The sequence below is a fragment of the Barbatula barbatula genome (assembly GCF_947034865.1).
Source record: "Barbatula barbatula genome assembly, chromosome: 19".
Taxonomy (NCBI): domain Eukaryota; kingdom Metazoa; phylum Chordata; class Actinopteri; order Cypriniformes; family Nemacheilidae; genus Barbatula; species Barbatula barbatula.
In genome coordinates this window covers 1,866,403-1,886,213 of record NC_136782.1, presented here as the reverse complement: position 1 = coordinate 1,886,213, position 19,811 = coordinate 1,866,403, and the positions used below count along the sequence as shown (strand labels likewise).

General features: G+C 38.4%; 1 protein-coding gene across 8 annotated transcripts in view; it reads right to left on the bottom strand.

Moving 5' to 3' along the window:
- Positions 1 to 19,811, bottom strand: part of septin4b (septin 4b) — a 48,064-nt gene that overhangs the window by 4,913 nt on the left and 23,340 nt on the right. For 4 of the 8 annotated variants that reach the window (XM_079482148.1, XM_079482150.1, XM_079482149.1 and 1 more), the window contains exons 1-9: positions 6,681 to 6,759; positions 5,946 to 6,125; positions 4,167 to 4,451; positions 3,294 to 3,390; positions 3,119 to 3,205; positions 2,838 to 2,961; positions 1,083 to 1,217; positions 531 to 648; positions 354 to 455 (exon numbers count right to left, since the gene is read on the bottom strand). In XM_079482148.1, the coding sequence (XP_079338274.1) occupies positions 354 to 455; positions 531 to 648; positions 1,083 to 1,217; positions 2,838 to 2,961; positions 3,119 to 3,205; positions 3,294 to 3,390; positions 4,167 to 4,451; positions 5,946 to 6,077 (1,080 nt within the window). In that variant the 5' untranslated portion in view covers positions 6,078 to 6,125; positions 6,681 to 6,759. Of the gene's footprint in view, positions 1 to 353; positions 456 to 530; positions 649 to 1,082; positions 1,218 to 2,837; positions 2,962 to 3,118; positions 3,206 to 3,293; positions 3,391 to 4,166; positions 4,452 to 5,945; positions 6,126 to 6,680; positions 6,760 to 19,811 lie in introns of those variants that run through there. The other 4 variants (XM_079482155.1, XM_079482153.1, XM_079482154.1 and 1 more) reach the window with 2 other exon arrangements.

The window sequence follows — 19,811 nt, the reverse complement described above, 5'->3', positions numbered from 1 at the left end:
GCTTGTGCAGAGGCTGCAGTTTTTGCCAGAGGGGAACTGGAATCCCCTGGTTAGGCCTGGTTTTCCTCTGAGGTTTTTTTTCTCCTCCAATGGAGTTTTGGGTTCCTCGCCACCGTTTGCATACTGTTTTGCACTGTTTTGCCTGGCCGGGGGGGCTGCTAGAATTTGATAGTCTTATTTAATTAACACTGCATATAGGAATTTATAGTGTGTCTTATATTTGACCTGTGTTTTGACTTGCGTAACCTTTTATGCTTTGCTTATAGTCAATATTTTCTTGTACAGCTGCTTTGTAACAATGAAATATAAATAAAGCTGACATGACTTGACAACAGGGCCGATTAAACTTAAACCTTGAGTTCTTGGTCTTGTTGTTTGAAGTCCTCATCCTCGTCTGAATCACAATCTGGAAACTGGTAGATCTTGATTCCATATTGCTCAATCTCCTCTCGAATCTGTTATAAGCAGAGGTTTAAAACTGAAATAAACCTACGACACAAACAACAGCTTTCGACAGCTTAAGCACTTGCCTTGATTTTCTTCTTCTTGACCTCGTTGGGGGTTAACGTGTCGGCTTTGGCAAGCACAGGCACGATATTGACCTTCTCATGGAGAGCTTTCATAAACTCCACATCGAGAGGCCTTAATCTGAACCAGACGCAACAGCAGACAATGAGCATATGAACACGTGCAGCTTCCCAACACAGGTTTCTACATGAACATCACTGCTCTTACACTTATTATTCTCTATATTTATTACTGCTGGGATAGGTTTCGTAAACACTTTCATGCTGTCTTGCATTAAATATGATTCATCGTGGGACTTGATTTCACGGCTGTAATTACACTTATATAACAGCAGGGGGCACAATTGCCCTGTGGGACGTCTCTCTATCTCTATTTCGCTAGCGCTTTATAGTTAACTTGTGTGTTAACAGACCTTGAATAGACACTTACTCGTTTAAGTGTGACACTGTGGTAATAATTCAATCAACTTTAACCTACTACAGCACACAAAAGCACAATCAAGGTTCATTTAGTCACATCTGATGGGTCGTGTAAAAAAATGACATCATTCGCACCCGTGACCGAAGGGTGAAATGAAGTACAGACAGCAGTGTACACGGTTATCCTGAATGTTTTTGCGGTTCAGTCCACTCTCGTCTCTGAAGTACTGCTCAAACTGCTGGTCTATGTAGTCTGCAACGGACTTCCAGCTGAAAACAGGCACAGATCATATTATTACAATAAATCACTCTGGGTATCATTGTTTCCACAAAAATGGTTTCGGTAGTGAGGAAAAGGAACACTTAATCCTTTTTTGGGGGAAATAAACAAAACTCTGTACAGTTATGCAAATCATTAGTATTTTAGTATGTTTTAATAGTGATATAGTATGTGAGCTGTAGGTTTTCTATTAGATATTTACTGTCAGATGTGTGTCTGCTATATGTGCTGGCTGCGTGCGTATGTGCAACAGAGTTAGTTATTTGTATTAACATAAAATGTTGAAAGTCAGATTCAGCAGTGCAAATTAAATATTGTGATCATTACCAAAACATTACCATCACTACTTAAGATGTGTCTCACAACCGACATTTGCGATGTTTTGTCAAAAATAAAGTATAAAAAATTATCATCAAAGATGCTAAGATTGTGTTTGGTTCAACGTATATATAACTAATGAATCCTTAACTTTGAAATCGGTATGATGTCATGCCTTCTACAAAGAAAGATCAGATTTAAAATACAACAAATCCCATAAATTACACTTTTTTACAAAATTGTAAATGTTATGGCTTTACATGTGGATTTTTTTAAATAGCAAGAAATATCTTTAAAAAGTAGATTTAAACAAAATCTTAACATATAAATATAATCCTTCTTATTAAATGACATATTATTGTGTTTTGGTAGTGACAAAATTTGAGAAGAGGAAGAATTTTCAAAAAACTTTTGCAATTACAATATGAAAATGATCTGCACAATTACTAGAAATGCATACATAAACAAATTCTGAAAAAAAGTTTCCAAATCTGATTTTGCTCCAATTCTATAGAATGGCCCATACAGTATACATACACACACAAACACGTATAGGCCCAATCCCAATTCTAATTCTATTTTATAGGGCTAAAGACATTCCCCTAAGAAAAGGGACACAACTACTCTACTGTCATACGTCATTATAATTCGTCACTGACCGAGCAGAGTTTATCACAAACTTCCAAAATGCTGCTGTCAGCTGTGGTTGTATCAGTTTCATGGATATCAGCCTAAAACGTGAAGGCGGAGTGCGTGTTGCTTAACCCAGTGTTTGTGATCGCATTCCGTGGATCTCTCCCTCTGTCTGGGCGGAGAATCTGAGGGCGAACGCGAGGCCCAGAGCGCGTTCTGCTTCCCCCGGTTCGTGATTGCATTCCGTAGACGACCATGGTTACAATGACTTTTTCGCAGTTGTGAATGTTGCGGTTCTATCGTGCAATCAGTAAAGAGTTACGTTACTAAAACTGTCCGACTTTTTATAAACGTTTCAAGTATTCAAGACAAAAAGGTGAACACAACATTAAATTGAACATAAGATGATTATTTGTTGTTTAAATCCGTATTAAAGCCTAAATAAAGGCTTACATTATACTCGCATGAGCAGCCATGTTGGAAAATGTTATACCCCTTCGTTTGAAGTGAGGTCCCGAAAAATCTTCTTTTGAAGGCCCTTCCACCTACCCCTCCAATCAAAAGACAACCGAGACATCCCTCCACGTGAACGGGCTAAACAGAGGGGTAGAAATGGGATCGGGCAATAGTATACATAGTATAAGTGTAAAACTCTGTACCACTCAGTGTTATTGACTGCGTCTCCGAATCCCGGTGTGTCTACGATAGTGAGCTTTAGTTTGACACCCTTCTCCTCAATGTCCACTGTGTGTTTAGTGATCTCCACCGTCTGAGTGATTCTCTCTGCCACAAAACAAAGAGAAAATATTCACCACAAAACTCTTCTCTTGACCCATTTCACAATCGAGGCGGGTGGTTGGATGGTCGAGTGAGTGAAGGCATGATTGTAATGAATGCATTTGTGTGTATATGTGAGAAACTCAGGGCAGGCGCGTCTCACCCTCAGCATTAAGCAGTTTTCGGTCTTTGTATAGATCTGTTAGAAAGAGACTGTTGACAAGGGTGGATTTTCCTAAACCTGACTCTCCTGTAAAAAAAGAACAAACAGCATTTCATTTCAAAACGTTTTTTATTTTTGGTCTTAGGTTTTAAAAGTAAAGGCGTTAGGACATTACCTGCTACCATTAAAGTGAAGTCAAAGCCCTTCTTCACAGATTTACGGTGAACCTGATTTGGCAGAGTTGCAAATCCCACATACTCCTTATCCTGATCCTACCAACATACAAAACAGGAATAAGAGGAAAATAGACTAACACTAAAATGACTAATAAATTCAATAGAGAAACGGCCTGAAAGATGTATATAGCATAAGTTAATTCATACATCATTGCGATGTTCAATTATTGTTTATTAAACACTTATGGCACTTTTTGTCCAAAATCGTCATTGGTCTTTATAAATACCGCACATACCGAGGTATTTTTGTACAGTGAGACTGTGATATTGTTACATCCCTACTGGATATGTTTATGTGCGCAGATGCTAGTGTATATACAAAGTGACATCGCCAACTGCTGGCATGCATAATACAGCGCTTTCACTCATTTTCAAGGATCAGTGGAAACAACAGATCCTTTTGTGTGTATGTGAAACTTAAAAAAATGCTCAAAAGATAAGTAACACATCAAACACAGTCAGACAGATTAACATGTTATTACATCCAAGAGTACTGGTGCACTTTACTTTCTTTTTGCTCCAAAATGATGTGACCACATAAATAAATAAATCAGACCAAGAAACGATGGAAACATTGCTCTTTGAAAGACCCATGTGTGGTACAGTGGAAGTACTAAGTTACCAAATTCAGATTATCATTCAGTACCAAAGTATATACACTATATATATCAACCATGATTTTACATGGTACACCATAAATGGCAAAGAATATGTATCTCCAAAAATATACAATTATATGACAACCATAATCATGCATCAAGAAAGTCAACCACGGTACACATCCAAACCCTCAATATTCCAGCATGCTTTACCTCAGCGAAATAAGGGTCAAAACAACCCCAGGGGCTTCGAGGCCTCGAGTGGCTGATGGGTGACGGCAAGCTAAACTCCACATGGCCCCGCTGAGCCACTGCTATGGAATCGTGGTCTAACTCTACCGGGCCGATGGGTGCCGCCGTGGGCCTCAGGAAAGTAGGAGTTCCCGGGGTGTGGGGTCTACTATGACCCTCATCATCCCCCTCATGAAGCCCATCTCTGGGAGGTTGATGTCCCATGATGTGCTCTAGCTCTGAATCGGAGTCGTCTTTGGGGAGGTGCTGGAGTCAGGGGGGGTCAAGTCATTTTTAAAGAAGTCAGGGGGGAAAAATGTGAGGCAGTTTGATCGGGAAAGCAGGTATGAACAGAAAGTCAAGGTTGCGGAAGAGAAAAAAAAGAGCTTTTTAGTGTTTGGATACAAAATTATGAATCACATACTAACAAAAATGTACCACGGTACGCGTGCCAAAATACACTTATACAAACTATAGCTACTGCAGTTACTGTTACACAACTTTAAGAAGTGACTTTGATATTTTGATAGTCACTGGGCTTACCATGGCAAATCGTCTGGGAATCGATAAATGCAGAAATGCATTTTAATAGCAAGTGAAGAAGCTTGTCACATGTACTACAGTATATGTTCTCTGTTCTATACACTTTTAGTTTGTAATGATTTCTGGTTCCTTGTGTGTCAGTTGCTAGTGTGTCAGTTCCTTGTGTGTCAGTTCCACTGTTTATATAAACCCCAATGTTTCCTTTGTCCTTTGACAGCAATTGTGTTATGTCATGTGGATGGCCTTGCTTTTTGTTTCAATACTATGACATACAGATTGCTGTTTGAGAGGAGTCGTATGTGACATGAAGAAAAAAACACCTAAGCTTTGTATGCTGTGATAGGCTATATGAGACTAGTTTTACTGCATGTCTGCTTTTTGTTGTCCTCATGTTGTTCCAATTGCTTCTATTGTTTACCTATTTTGTAAGACGCATTGAATAAAATCGTCTGCTAAATGACCAAATGTAAATGTTCAAATGTTCAAAGTGAGAACCATACTTTAACCTACATTCATTCCTCAAAAACAAACGTTGCACCTGATTTTATGATGCTAACATGGAAAAATAATGGCCGTGGCTTTCGTCCTTCTCAGCAATTTGATTGGATATATAAGACAGCCAGTTAAAGGGGAGGAGTTAATGGATGCTCCAGCCAAGCCATGTAACTGATTTAATTTAAGATGGGTAGTCACTGCAGGACGGAAGTGCATTTTCAGATTTTAACTGAAGATTATGACGACACAAAGAGAACAAAAACAATGACCCACATTGATAAACTATGTAACATGGCTTAATCGCAATGAAGATGAACATGTTAAAAGTTCGTAGAAAGCTGTCTGAATATTTCCAACTCTTGCATAGTACCAGAGCCCAACAGTAAAAAACTAATGGGATAGCCTTACAATATCCTATTTCCCAGCTGCTCTAGGACCTGTCCTGATAAATAATGCAGTGCAGTGATGTTGTGATGTTAAAAAAAGTGTAGGCACTGTTCACTGGAACAGTCATCTTATAACATCACATGGTGAATCTTTTCGACACAATTTAAAGAAACTCCCACACTTGCCAGAATAGTTAGGCCGGGAGATCTTCTTAAATGATTTTTAACCATAGATGTCAGCTAATAACGAAAGAGAGCATTCTACAAACCACATAGTAATGCAAACAGAAGTAAGAGGTCATCTGTACCCATTGCAGGAAGGGGGTTGTATCAGTACCTTTTCCTCTGCATGAGCCCTGGGTTCAGGGGACACGGGGGATGCAGGGAAAGAGTCCTGCTCATCTGACGCAGAGTCAATTTCACAGTCACTGTCCTCCATAGCTACTGGGGCTACTGTACACTCTGCCATGTCCAGCACATGAGCATTCAGCGATGAAGTGGGCCAAACCAGTTCAAACTAGGGCCAGTGAGGGGGTGTTACAGCGAAAGGATGGTTAGGGTTTGAGAGAAAGAAGAGAACGGTTAAACTAAAGCAATGAAATAAATGCAAGAGGTGTGGATGCAGAATATGTCAGCGGTGAATTACTCTCAGTATTTAATCAATGTGGTATATATCAGTGGCGGTCCTCGGCAATTCTCAATTCATTTAAAGTGGATTAAATGGAATGAATACAAATAATTTCATCATCACAAATATGCAAAACATAATAACAGTAAACACTGGATGGTTAGTGCCACTCCCTACTTTACAGTATGTGGATTTTTTCCACATTGAGCCGAATCACTGCTCAATGCAGCAGACACAAAAAAAGATGTACAACATCACAAATCTCCTGGTTTTTATGTAACATATGGACAATACGTTTCAATACAGTTTTGATAGGAATCTGCCGATTAATCTACAGCCAGTAACAAGACAAATTGACAGAGAGAAAACAATCAAAGATACATATCCGTCCTTCATCTATGAAGCCACAACCTCCTTCATCCTAGAATGCAGAGAGCAACTCACCCAAAACACCTGTAGGCAGTCTGAACTTCTTGCCTTGACGAAGCCAGCTCCTCATTCCATCATTCCCTGCTTCAGACCCAACGTTCGACTCATTAGCTCAGGCTTTTATACCACCACACCCAGGACACTGTGTCCTTCAGCCGCATCGAGCTGCCCCGCTGCCCCAGGGCACCAATCCACATATAGGCAATCAACCACTTAACCTGCCCCACTTTCCAAAAAACCCAATACTGCTGCCATTTCCATACATTTATAATGCACTATGGATTATGCTGGGAGAAAGTCAGTAAAGTTAAATATATACTGAATACCGAATACAGTTGTGGTAAAAAGTACATTGACATACATTTTGTGTTTTGCTTCTCTATTTGTAGATTATTTTTCTACATATCTTTAGTTAGTATATCCTACATTTTATTGTCGTTTATAGGCAAAAACATAATATATGCAATAAGAGTCAATATGTACAGTGTTGGGCCTTGTTTTTCATAACCTCTGCAATTCGCTCTGGCATGCTGGATATTTGCTTCTGGGACAAATCCTGATGGATGGCGAACCTTTCTTGCCTTAATAGTGCTCTAAGATCTTTCTGATAATTTTTGGGCATCTGCTTATCCACTCACTTTTTGAGGATTGACAACAGGTTTTCTATATAGCAACGCCCTGGCAACCACTACCTAAACATTCTTGCAAGTGTATGGTTCTGAAATTGAGAACTCCACAGCAGCTCTTGCAGTAACCATGGCACTTAGATTTGCACGGATGAAGCACATCTCACTTTGTCTTTAGAAAAATCTACTTTTAATGAATACTCAATGATTAAAGCTGATGGTAAATCTGAGCGCAGTTACGATCAGGGATTATACTTGGCATTAAATGTTAAAGTAGTCATTATCTACTTTAACATTCATGTAGATAATGATACAGATGCTTTAGGAATGGCTTTTAAAGACACTCTTAACTCCATGGGCGTTAGTCAACATGTGTCGGGACCCACTCACCTTCGTAATCATACTTTAGATTTAATATTGTCTTACGGTATAAACGTGGGCGACGTAAAAAAAAATCCTTCAGCAGAGCTAAGACATTTCGGATCATTATCTGGTATCATGCTTGCTTCACTACCCAATGGTGGCAAATCAAAATCCAAGTTACAAATATTGTAGAACAATAACTTCGACTACAAAAGGTGCGTTTCTTGATCATTTGCCTGAATTGTCTCAAATCTCTAGCATGAGTAATAACGTTGAAGATCTTGACTTTACCATTGAAAATATTAATGCCACCTTCACGGAAACGCTAGACATAGTTGCTCCTCTGCGCTTAAAGAAGATTAAAAATGACAGACCGACACCGTGGAATAATGAACACACTCAGGCTCTAAAGAAAGCGACACGAAAAATGGAGCGCAACTTTAAGAAAACTAAATTAGAGGTATTTCGTACTGCCTGGAAGGATAGTACAAAAAAATACAGGAAAGCCCTAAAAACGTCTCGATCCGCCTACATTTCATCACTAATAGAAGAAAACCAGCATAACCCTAGGTTTTTATTTGATACAGTGGCTAAATTAAATTAACCAAAAATAAATCGTCATTCTGTATACCAGCATAGCAGTGATGATTTTATGAACTATTTCACAAATAAAATCCAAGATATTAGAGAAAAAATTATAAATATGCAACCAGAAGTGAATCCCGCTGAACAAACGACTAACCACAGTGTCTCTAAGGAGAAATTATGTTTATTTTCTACTATAGATCACGATGAACTCTCTAAAATCATTAGATCATCTAAATCAACTTCATGCATGTTAGACCCTATACCTACAAATCTACTGAAAGAGATGCTCCCAGAAATTATAGATCCTCTACTTAGCATTATTAACTCATCTCTGACATTAGGACATGTGCCTAAAGCATATAAGGTGGCTGTTATAAGGCCCCTTGTCAAAAAAAACCATCTGGACCCTGGAGAACTAGTTAACTACAGACCTATTTTGAATCTACCTTTCTTATCTAAAGTTCTGGAAAAAGTAGTCTCAACTCAAATATGCTCCTTCCTCCAAAGGAATGAGATTAATGAAGGTTTCCAGTCTGGATTTAGAGCACATCACAGTACAGAGACTGCTCTGATTAGAGTTACAAATGATCTGCTTATGGCGTCCGACCGAGGTTGTATCTCCTTATTGGTGCTGCTAGATCTTAGTGCTGCATTCGACACCATTGACCACAGCATGCTCCTACATAGACTCGAAAATGATGTCGGTATTAAGGAAATAGCTTTGAAATGGCTTAGATCTTATTTATGCGACTGTTTTCAATATGTAGCAATAAACAATGAGGTATCACGCAAATCACAAGTCCAGTACGGTGTACCACAGGGCTCAGTCTAAGGGCCTATGCTCTTCGCATTATACATGCTACCTGTAGGAGATCAGATCCTTTTCCTATCTAGCACCTAAACTTTGGAACAGTCTTCCCTGCACTGTCCGGGAGGCAGACACACTCTGTCAGTTTAAATCTAGACTAAAGACGCATCTTTTTAATCTTGCATACACTACACTATCATAATATATATATTTCAAAGATCTAGGCTGCACTAGTTAGATCAACCGGAACCAGGGACACTTCCAATAACAACTGATGCATTTGTTGCATCAAAGAGTGCAGAACAGTACTCTCCTCTCAGCCAGTCTTGTCTCATTGTTCCAAGGTTACCGGAGCGGGCAGGACGCAGTCCATTCCCAGACCTGACAAATGCTGGACGAAGGACGTGGCGACTCTACAAAACTTCAGTCGCTATTAGATTATTAATGATAATTTTAAATCTAACTTTTTTTATTTTGCCTTGTTGTGCAAGCACTGTCGAGCTTGTGCAGAGGCAGCAGTTTTTGCCAGAGGGGAACTGGAATCCACTGGTTAGGCCTGGTTTCCCTCTGAGGTTTTTTTTCTCCTCCAATGGAGTTTTGGGTTCCTCGCCACCGTTTGCATACTGTTATGCACTGTTTGCCTGGCCGGGGGGGCTGCTAGAATCTGATAGTCTTATTTAATTAACACTGCATATAGGAATTTATTGTGTGTCTGATATTTGACCTGTGTTTTGACTTCCATAACCTTTTATGTTTTACTTATAGTCAATGTTTTCTTGTACACCTGCTTTGTAACAATGAACATTGTAAAAAGCGCTATATAAATAAAGCTGACTTGACTTGACATTGAAGTCTTAGAACATCTCTGCCAGAGATTTCAAGAGCAAGATTAAGGAATTTCAGAGCATGTCCTAAATCTCCAATCCACCCCCCTTTGGAAACTCAAATAGTATTAAAACCAGGGACGTGCACAGGGGGGTTGCTCAGGTTGCCCGGGCAACTGCCCATATGCCCTTCTCGACTCACGTTGCCCTCCCGAGGTGGAAAATAAATAAATAAATCATGTACAATGAATGCAGAATTTCACATAAGTCTAGATAAAAAACGCGAAAAGCCTCATTCACCTCCGTATTCGGGCAACGAAAGTGAAAGTCAGAAGAGGAACGGCGAACGCTGTTCACTGCACGTGACCGGCACCTGAGCTGAGCCTGCATGAGCGGCCCTAGAAGGAGATTGTCGCGGTTATCGGGTGATACGACTCAACGCCATACGTCTGGATTTCGGCCGGACAGTCCGGATTTTAAGCCCCCGCGTCCGTGGCAGCCTCAAACCGGACACTCATTTGTCCTTCTTTTGTGCTGAATCGGCCTAAACAAAACCCGCTTTGGAACATTTATTGGGATGCAGCAGCATTGCGTCTGACGCCGTAAGATCTCCAGTCAAACAAATGATTGGCTGAAAGAGGTGTCAAATAAATATCTGATATATCATTGGTTAAAAACGTAAACAAGCCTCCATGACAAAGGGCAGTCGTGGCCTAATGGTTAGAGAGTCGGACTCGTGACCAGAAGGTTGCCAGTTCGATCCTCAGGGCCGGCAGGTAACGACTGAGGTGCCCTTGAGCAAGGCACCTTACCCCTACTTGCTCCCCGGGCGCTGCAGTGATAGCTGCCCACCGCTCCGGGTGTACGTGTGTTCACCACTTGCTGTGCGTGTGTTCACTACTCTCTGGATGGGTTAAATGCAGAGGGCAAATTTCAGGTATGGTTCTCCATAACTGACAAATAGGTCACTTTCACTTTCACTTTCACTTTCACATGACGTGGAAGTGGAGTCCATGTGCTGGCTTCGTCACATCATAACGGTAACTTGCTGAAACCTCATTTAATCTGGAATGGACAAAAGAGCACAACTATATATAAAAAGGCTGTAGAGACACTTTTCATGGATGTCGCTGTGAAGTGGACGTTTGTAGTCAAGGGACATGCGACATGCCAGCACAGAAAACAAAAGTAACCCACGAGCTGCAGGTACATCTTCCCTTAAGCTTAGGTCAAATATTCATTGCCAGACAATTTTTGAAAAAACAGAGTAGGCGATATGATGCACAAAATTGTATTGTAGTTGCGAGTACACCTGAGTCCTATGCAGTTATTCTCGCCTCACTTAATGCTGCAAAGTGTCCTCCTTATTGGTGTTATGGAAATGGCCACTATTACGTTGTCAGAAAAGGTGAGTTTGTGATGTATAACAAACGAACGATCATCATCATCAAGTTTTGTGAAATGAATTAAAATCTTCATAAATCCAGGCTAAGCCTGCTACTATTGTTTTGGTAGGTAGGCATTAGGTAAAACTAAGCTACATGTCTGCTGATAGTTAGGTTGTCACATTTCGTTTTAGCAAGAATGAATGATGGAAGCAATGCATCACATTAATTATTTTATTCTAAATGGTTAAATGCCTAAATCCTTTCACTATTTTGGATAATGTTTGAAGCCAAGATGCCCACTGAAGAGAGGCGGATTCAGGAGAGATATTTCAGGGAGTTATGTTTTTCTGTGTTATTATTAGTACTAGTTAAGGTGATTGAGTGCTGTATTTCAGTGTTTTACTTCTTTATATATATATTTTTAATAAAGACCCTGTTATTCTCAGTCCTTCTTATAGCCTGTGAGGTTTTTTGTGGGGGTGGGGGGTTAACCTTTTTTCAGGTCAGAGCAACTGCCCCTCAAAATTCCTGTGCACGTCCCTGGTTAAAACAAACCTGTTTCTTTCTAGCATAAGCCTGCTACAGTGCCTCAATATTTCGATATGATTTTTTGCACCCTCAGATTCCAAGTCTTCAACAAGTTGTATCTTGGCCAAATGAAGAGTTTATCTCCAAAATGAGATAACTCGGTTTAAAAAAACAAATCTTTTTTTTCATTGTGCATTCCAAGTGGTTTGTTTTGATTTAAGCCATAATAATTAAAATCATACAGCTAACTAACACAATAAAAACATGTTAACATAACAAAAAACATGATTCAAACGAAGTGATCTTTTTTTGAAAATAAAAGTTTTAACTATTGTCATATACTAACAAAGCATACATCAATGGAAAGCTTATGTATAATCTATATCTTAATATAGTCTATATATATATATATATATATATATATACATATAATATAAATCTCAATTTCATGGTGTTGTGGTCCTGGGCCACATTTATAATGTGGGAAGTATCAACACTATATAATGAATTCAATTCATTATCATCTCACTTCAGTCAACCAACGTGTGCAATATTACTTGCATACTCAAAAACTAGCAATGTTACTTATTTACATAATGCCCAGAATTATACTTTTTTTACTTTTATTAATTTTTAGAATATATATATTTGGAATTGAAAGTCCTTTTGTGTAGTCTATTTTCTGTAAAAACTGTGTAAAGTCTTTGTCACTAAAGTGGACAAAGAAGAATTCCAGTGTACGTGTACTGTCATGTAATTATTGTCAGTAATGGAAACTTAAAAGTACAATAAATGTGAAACATTTGCAATAATACACATAACATGCAAATAGAATGTAAATATACATTAAGGTTATAATACATCTCTAATGCATAAAGTTAAATGTAAGATGTTAAAGAAGCATCCAACCCAAATTCCCAAATTCCATAAATGTTGATGAAAAAACCTGGTCAAAATAATGTTGATGACAAAATAGTTTGTGTCCGGCTATCGTGCTATGACGTCTAAAAGTAAAACGGCCATGCACCCGTGAATAAGTGACTTCAACCATTAGATCATCCAATAAACGAACAAAAAAATCTTATGTTTCTCAATTATATATCACAACTAAGCACAACACAAACAAGTAGTTTTCGACCTTTAGTTTTGTTTCAACAGGTTTAAAAACAAAAGATTTTCCCTGAAAAATGTAACATTACACTTCAGAAGACATGTATTAATCCACTGGAGTCATTAGCATTCTTTTAATAAAGGATGTTTGTGCTTTTTGGAACTTCAGCAAGTTACGCCTCATATAAGTAGATTACATAACTACATTATATTACAAAACTATTCATTTGTGTTTAACTGAAGAGAAGGAAGTCATATACTGTACATCTTGGAGAGGCATGAGAGAATTGGTCATATTTAGATTTAGGCTCATGTTGTCAGACGTTTGTGATGACTGCAGCTGGGAGTCTGGATAAATAGTGCTGCTGTGTGAATCCATGATTAGTGTGTGTGTGTGTGAGAGCGAGAAAGAGAGATTTTCTATAAGGACTATCGGTAAAATATTTCTTTAAACAATTACAAACATATTAAAAAGTAAAAAGTAAATAAAATACATGAATACATAAATAATTAAAAATCAATATTAACAACAACAAGTTTTTCCTATAAAAACAGCATATTTTGCTTGTACCAAAATAAAATTGTTCAAATAACATTTAAGTGTCTGTTTTGCATTGTAGAAAAAAACAAATGAAATAATATTTTTGTCAAAAAATTAACTAAGACAGACACATAACAAATCTAAAGTGTTTTCTCATCAAATGTTACAATTGAAGCTAGTTAAGCTTGACATTTCTTGGCTTTTTTCAGCTTTTTGTAAAATCACATGCAGCTTCAGTAATATTTTTCAGTTTAAAAAGTTTCTTAATACAAAGTGTGTGTTCAGGCTGTTATGCGAGCTGCTACGGTTTCTGCCAATCCACAACTCCATTGCTGCCCCACCAAAACAAACTGCATCCCCAGCTTTAAAAACAAAGCTAAATCTAATCCCATATCACCCACTTTCCTCCTTCTTGAGGCAGGAACAAAACACTTTGGGGAGCCCAGCGATAAATTCCACCAGTTCTTTCTGAATTATTACAAGAGGTCCATTTGGTGGATCTACACATGCAAGTCTATGCCATATTGAAGATGCCACAATATTATTAATAATGAGTATACTGTATGTCCTCTATATGACATTTGAGAAAGTAACCATTGCCATTTTTCCGAGCGTCCTTTTACTGTTTTTACACACCCAGTTTCTCTTTAAAAAATCTTTATTACCTAAACAGACAGCAAGATATTTCAGTCCTCCAGTTAACCTCACCATTCCAATTTACAACTAATAAAGCTTCACTCTTCACATCATTGCTTTCATTAAAAAATACAATAACATTGTCAGAACGCACAAGCAAGAAAGATCAAATAAATCATTACACCCAGATATAGTTAAATAATTCTCATAATTTATAGAGCAAAGGCATTATAGCTAAAGAATACAACATACCTATCTCCTCTTTAAACTTTAAAGGGTGCAGGGACTCAAACCACCATCAATCGTGAGGACACTCCCAATGTTACCAGTGTACATAGTCTTAATCGATATGAATTTTGGACTGATTTCCAAAAGTGTTCCATGGATACAAATAGGGTTGCACGGTAAACCAGGGCGGGTCAATAACTGATACATTTTAGATTTCAAACCAGTTCAATACCATGATTTTGCTCATTTCGCTCAACAGTATCCAACTGCAGCGCCGCATCGCCACACAATCCAGGCCACCTATTTCAGTCCAGAAGTGAGTGGCTTAGTTATTAAAACATAACAACATGGGGAGAGCACTGTGAGTAATTCAGTAAATAGGCTATGCAATGAAGTGTATTATTTGCATGCGTTTAAAGTCTTTCAAGCGATTTTACCCGCAATGCATGTACAGAACAGGGGTTCTCGTTCACTTCTTGTGCTCAAATACACACAATGCTATGGCAAAAACAAAAGGTAAGAACTGTCGGTTATGCCTTAAGATTGTATATCAGCATTCGTTTTTAAAGTGACAGAAGCCTAATACAGTATATGTATGTGATATATTAAAGAGAAAACCACTCACTGCTCTCGACTGAAGAACTTGAATTAAAGCTACAAAGTCAATGCATAGGGTCAGGGGCGCAACTACCCAGTGTTAGGGGGGTATACAGAAACAGTTTTGGCGCCCCCCCTGATAAATAAAAGTGTGCCGGACATCATCATGTATGGGCTTGAAATAATAAAGGTTTATTTTAAAAGTATATCAGACAGCTACTGTAAGCCTACCATAATTATATGTTATATGAACACAAAAATATAAAAATATATTCATGGAAATTTCTCTGCCATTTCTTTCTTTTTGCCGTATCTAAAACGTACCGATCCGTACCGAAACGTGACACAAGTGTATCGTATCGAACCGAACCCTGAATGTTGTGAACCATTACACCCCTACCTTTTCCATATTAATAATATTAAGAAATTAATCTGTTGGTATCAAGTATCAAGTTGGTATCAAGCTCCCTCTACACTTCCACCTAATGTTAGACCTACCTGTTGCTTTCCCCTGTTTTTCCTGATCCACCATCCTCACACCTGAATAAAATGAAGTCGCTGTTAAATATAGCAGCCTAAATTAAATTTTTCAATCAGCCTAGGGATGGCATCAGATAAGACGACTATTATGCAGTAAGGTTGTGCTGCTGTTGAAATTACATTAACATTTGGGATTTTAAAAAATAGAAATGTGACACACACACACACACACACACACACACACACACACACATATAGAAAAGTAATTACAGGGTCACGTCTCTCTCTCTTTAAAGGTCTGTGCTGATATACATACATACATACACATATAGCACAGATCTTTAAAGAAGGAGAAATGTGGCCCTTGCAGCTTCCATGTCACCCAGCAGATGTAAAGTAGCCTGTATGTCTGACAGCACAGCTGAGCTAACATGAAGCTAATGGTAAAAAACAATCCATGATAAACCAGCCTTATTGCATAAGTAATGTTTTCCAGCTTCTAATCATTTATTGTGCGAGCTACCCTATATTTACCAGTTCTTATCTTACTTTAATAAAATTGAGATATGTCATGCATGGCATTGGTACAATAGGGTTTAACCTTAATGTAGATCTATGTTAAATCTAAATGTAGATATCAGCAGCAACATTATTTTGCATTAAGTTAGCAAACACTTGCCAGTCAATATTTATATTTGCAAGCCTCCAAGTTTGGTAACAAATCTATTCATGATTCCGACGGTCGGTTGCTCAACAAGCTCGCTAGCTAACGTTAGTCTGTTAACACGAATATTGTATTTTCAAGAATAGACGTCACATTTTAAATCCTACCTGTTGCCTTTCACCATCCACGTATTTAGCTGCTGTCGCATCCCTTGACAGGCCATCTCCTTTTTCCATTTTTCTTTTTCTATTTTTAGCCCCCAAAGGCTTTTTTGGTTTATCCATATTTTTCAAATTCAAATTTCAACGACAACTCACTAACGTTACTGCTGCTCACGGCGCCCCGCCCACTCGCGATATTACCCTTCTATGTCTAAATAAATTATATGAACGATTTTTATGAGGGCACCGGTGCCGCCTAGCCTGTTAGTCCTCGTAAATGTATATAACTTTTTATATATACAATAACTTATATACATTTTATAAAAATGTATATAACTTTTATTATTTCAAATCTTTTAAACCATCGCGTTGGCGCCCCCCATGGTGCGGCGCATAGCACATACCCACTTTTTGCGCCACTGCATAGGGTTCATGTGACACCCCTTTTCATCTCTCTCCACTGGCTACCGGTTGAACCCCGTATCAGATTCATGTGACTGATGCTTGCCTACAGGACTATCACTGGTTCTTCACCGGCATACCTTCACACCCTCCTACACCCCATCAAGAACCCTGCGTTCAGCGAACGAGCGGCATCTTGAAGTGCCTTCTCATAAGGGCAGTAAATCACTTTCCCGCTCATTCTCCTTCCCAACTCCTCTTTGGTGGAACGTTCTTCCGACTTAAAACCCATCTCTTCTGTGAATACTTGACAGACAGACTCTTTCTCTCAACAGGTAGTAGTCTAGCTTTTGTTGAAACTGGTAACTTTGTATTGAGCCAACATGAGCCAAACCTGTTCATTCAAAACCACATTTAATCATGCACTAGACTTGATTATATCCCACGGAGCCAATCTAACTAATACAGATATTATACTTCAAAGCGACGATGTCTCTGATCACTATCTTATAACATGTACACTGCGCACTGCAGGAATTGGCCGTTTAACTCAATATCGACAGGGTAGAACAATCACCTCAACTACTAAAGATAGTTTCGCAAAGAGCTTGCCATATCCGTCTACTTTAATAACCATACCAATAAATACAGAATCGCTCAATGACATGACCAGCAAATTGGGCACTATTTTCTCTAATACATTAGAAGCTGTCACACCTATGGAGTCAAAAAAGATTAATGAGAACAACATAGCACCATGGTACAATAGCACCCCTCGCACCCTTAAAAGAAAAACATGTAAACTGGAGCGCAAATGGAAACAAACCCAATTAGAGGTCTTTTAAATTTAAATAAAGACTTGAATTTTTTTACAGAGAAAATCAAAAACATACGAGACAGAATAGTAAAAACTCAACCTCCAAGTCTGTCCTATGAATTAGTACCAACCATCACCCCAAAATATTTTTTTATTTTCACCTATAAAACAGGAAGATTTCATTAAACTTATTGCAACATCTAAACCTTCAACTTGCTTATTAGACCCCATACCAACTAAATTATTAAAAAAGTTACTACCCGTTGCAATTGAGCCCATTTATTACATTATCAACTCGTCAATTAATTTAGGGCCATGTCCCAGGACCATTTAAACTGGCCGTCATTAAGCCTCTTATCAAGAAACCAAACTTAGACCCCAATGACCTAGGAAACTACAGACTGATTTCAAATCTCCCTTACCGGTCTAAATTACTACAAAAAGTAATGTCCACTCAGTAGTGCTTTTTCTTACAAAATAATGACATACACAAAAACTTTCAGTCAGGCTTTAGATCGCATCATAGCACTGAAACTGAGCTCATTAAAATTACAAACAAACTGCTTATTGCATCAGATAAAGGTAACATCTCACTCCTAGTCCTGCTTGACCTTAGTGCTGCGTTCGATACTGTAGACCAGGGGTCCCCAAACTACGGCCCGTAGGCCAAATGTGGCCCGCCCACAGATTTGGATCGGCCCTCTGAACAATGCCTTATAGAGTGTTCACACCAAATGTGAATGAAGCGTTAAGCGCGAGTGATTTACATGTTAAGTCAATGCAAAGACGCGATGACCTACTTGCGGCGTGAATGACGCGAATTGAGCATTCACGTGATTCGCGCAAGTTGAAAATTCTGAACTTTCGCCACGTTAACCATTCAGGAGCTTGCTCTAGTAGGGCCGTGAGCGAGTGGCAGAAGCCCCTCCCATGACGCAAATTCACGTCTGTAATGAAGCGAATTTCACGCGCGAATGATGCGATTAAACTAAAAAAGTTCAAGCGTCCAAATACACGCAAATAGCGCGATTTACCTCGTTTGGTGTGAACACTCTATGAGACATTAAAAAACATAAAAATATACAGTTTCACTTATATGATGTCTATATTTGAAAATAAATATTGGCTTTCAGACTCAAATTTCGCTAAGTTACTAAAGTAGCCTAATTATTTGTTAATTAGGACAAATAGAACAGCTCACGTGTGAACCAGCGGAAAATTTAAAAGAGACGACAAAATGGCCAAGCGGTTGGGAAAGAGAAAGGTTCATTAATATGCATAAGTAAATGTTTTGAATTTGAGTAGCACTAAATATGAAAAAAAAATCATTATGATAGTAATAACAATGCTTTTAAATAGGCTATATCTCTTGAAAAGTAATCATTTGTCTGTACAGTGCATAACAAAATAAACTATTCTACCATTAGGAGGCATAAAAAATACATTTCAAATCATAATTAAATCTCCACAATAATTCAAGTAGTACATCCGGCCCATGTAATTTTCTGTTACAAATCGACCCGGCATTAAAGACAGGGAGAATTATCTGGCTCTTCCAGAAAAAAGTTTGGGGACCAATGCTGTAGACCATAACATTCTTCTAGATCGCTTACACAATTACACCGGTATCGAGGGACAGGCACTAAAAATGTTTCAGATCTTACTTATCAGACAGACATCAATTTGTCCATTTAAATGGGGATCAAATATAACGCAAGTAAATTACGGATTACCTCAGGGATCGGGTTTAGGACCCTTGCTATTCTCCATATCCATGCTGCCCCTTGGAAACATTATTAGAAAACATGGAATTAGCTTAAAGTGCTATGCAGATGGTACTCAGCTATATATCTCATCAAGACCAGATAATTCCTTCCAGCTATCCAAATTGGCAGAGTGCATCGAAGATATAAAACTTTGGATGACCTGTAATTTCCTTCTTTTAAATTCTAGTAAAACAGTAATATTACAAATCAGACCAAAGACACGTGAGCAGAATATTTCGGATTATAACCTGCAAATTGAATTCTGCACTGTTACTCCAACAAATCGAGTAAAAGATCTAGGCGTTATAATAAACAGCAACCAGTCATTTCGAAATCACATCGAAATGTCACAAAAACAGCCTTCTTCCACCTTAGAAATGTTGCCAAATCACGAAATATTCAATGTGTTGCTGACGCAGAGAAGCTTATTCATGCATTTGTGATCTCAAGACTTGACTAATGTAATGCACTACTTAGTGTTTGTCCTGCATCATCAATAAACAAACTACAGTTAGTTCAGAACGCAGCTGCCAGAGTTCTAACCAGGACCAGAAAATACCATCACATAACCCCAATGTTATCAACCCTTCACTGGCTACACATTAAGTATGGTATTGAC